General features: G+C 58.1%; 1 protein-coding gene across 1 annotated transcript in view; it reads right to left on the bottom strand.

Annotated features, from left to right (window-relative positions):
* The window catches only part of HAPLN4 (hyaluronan and proteoglycan link protein 4), a 10,079-nt gene that overhangs the window by 2,372 nt on the left and 7,173 nt on the right, over positions 1-534 (bottom strand). The window contains 1 exon segment of the mRNA XM_027771272.1: positions 3-137. Within this exon segment, the coding sequence (XP_027627073.1) occupies positions 3-137 (135 nt within the window).

Genomic DNA, 534 nt, shown 5'->3' with positions numbered 1-534 from the left:
CAGCTTCCACGCGGCGAACAGCTGCCCCACCTTGGCCACCGCCGCGCCGCGCGCTGCGCACGCGCGCTCTGCTCCCGCGAAGGGCACCGGCCGCAGGGGCTTCAGGAAGAACACGCGTCCTGCGGGGATGGGGTAGGGAGTGGGTTGTTAGGGCTGCTCCCAGACAGGACCCGAGTTCAGGATTCGTAACAGCCCCTTTGGCACCCACGAATACCCCCTAGCTCTGCAGCCTGGGACCCCCAGCCTCAGCCAAGGGGTGTTAGTGCCAGACAATGAGACTGCCATGCCGTGGCAACCCTAGAAGGATCTATAGATTGCGGGGCTGGCAGGTTGCGCGGTAGTTAAAGGCACGGGACTCCCACATGGTCAACCACAGTTCGAGTCCTGGACCTGGTGGCTTGCTCACTCTCTCTCTCTCTCTTTCTCTCTCTCTCTGTGTCTGGTCAAAATTGAAAAATAATGATAATAAATCAATACTTCTTAAAAAAAAAACTGGGACCAGTAGTTGGCTAATGGCTAAGTCGCTGGACCCCC

Source organism: Tupaia chinensis, unplaced genomic scaffold (genome assembly GCF_000334495.1).
Source record: "Tupaia chinensis unplaced genomic scaffold, TupChi_1.0 Scaffold000201_1, whole genome shotgun sequence".
NCBI classification, from domain to species: domain Eukaryota; kingdom Metazoa; phylum Chordata; class Mammalia; order Scandentia; family Tupaiidae; genus Tupaia; species Tupaia belangeri.
The sequence above is the reverse complement of the archived record's forward strand: the minus strand, read 5'-3'. Positions and strand labels throughout refer to the sequence as shown.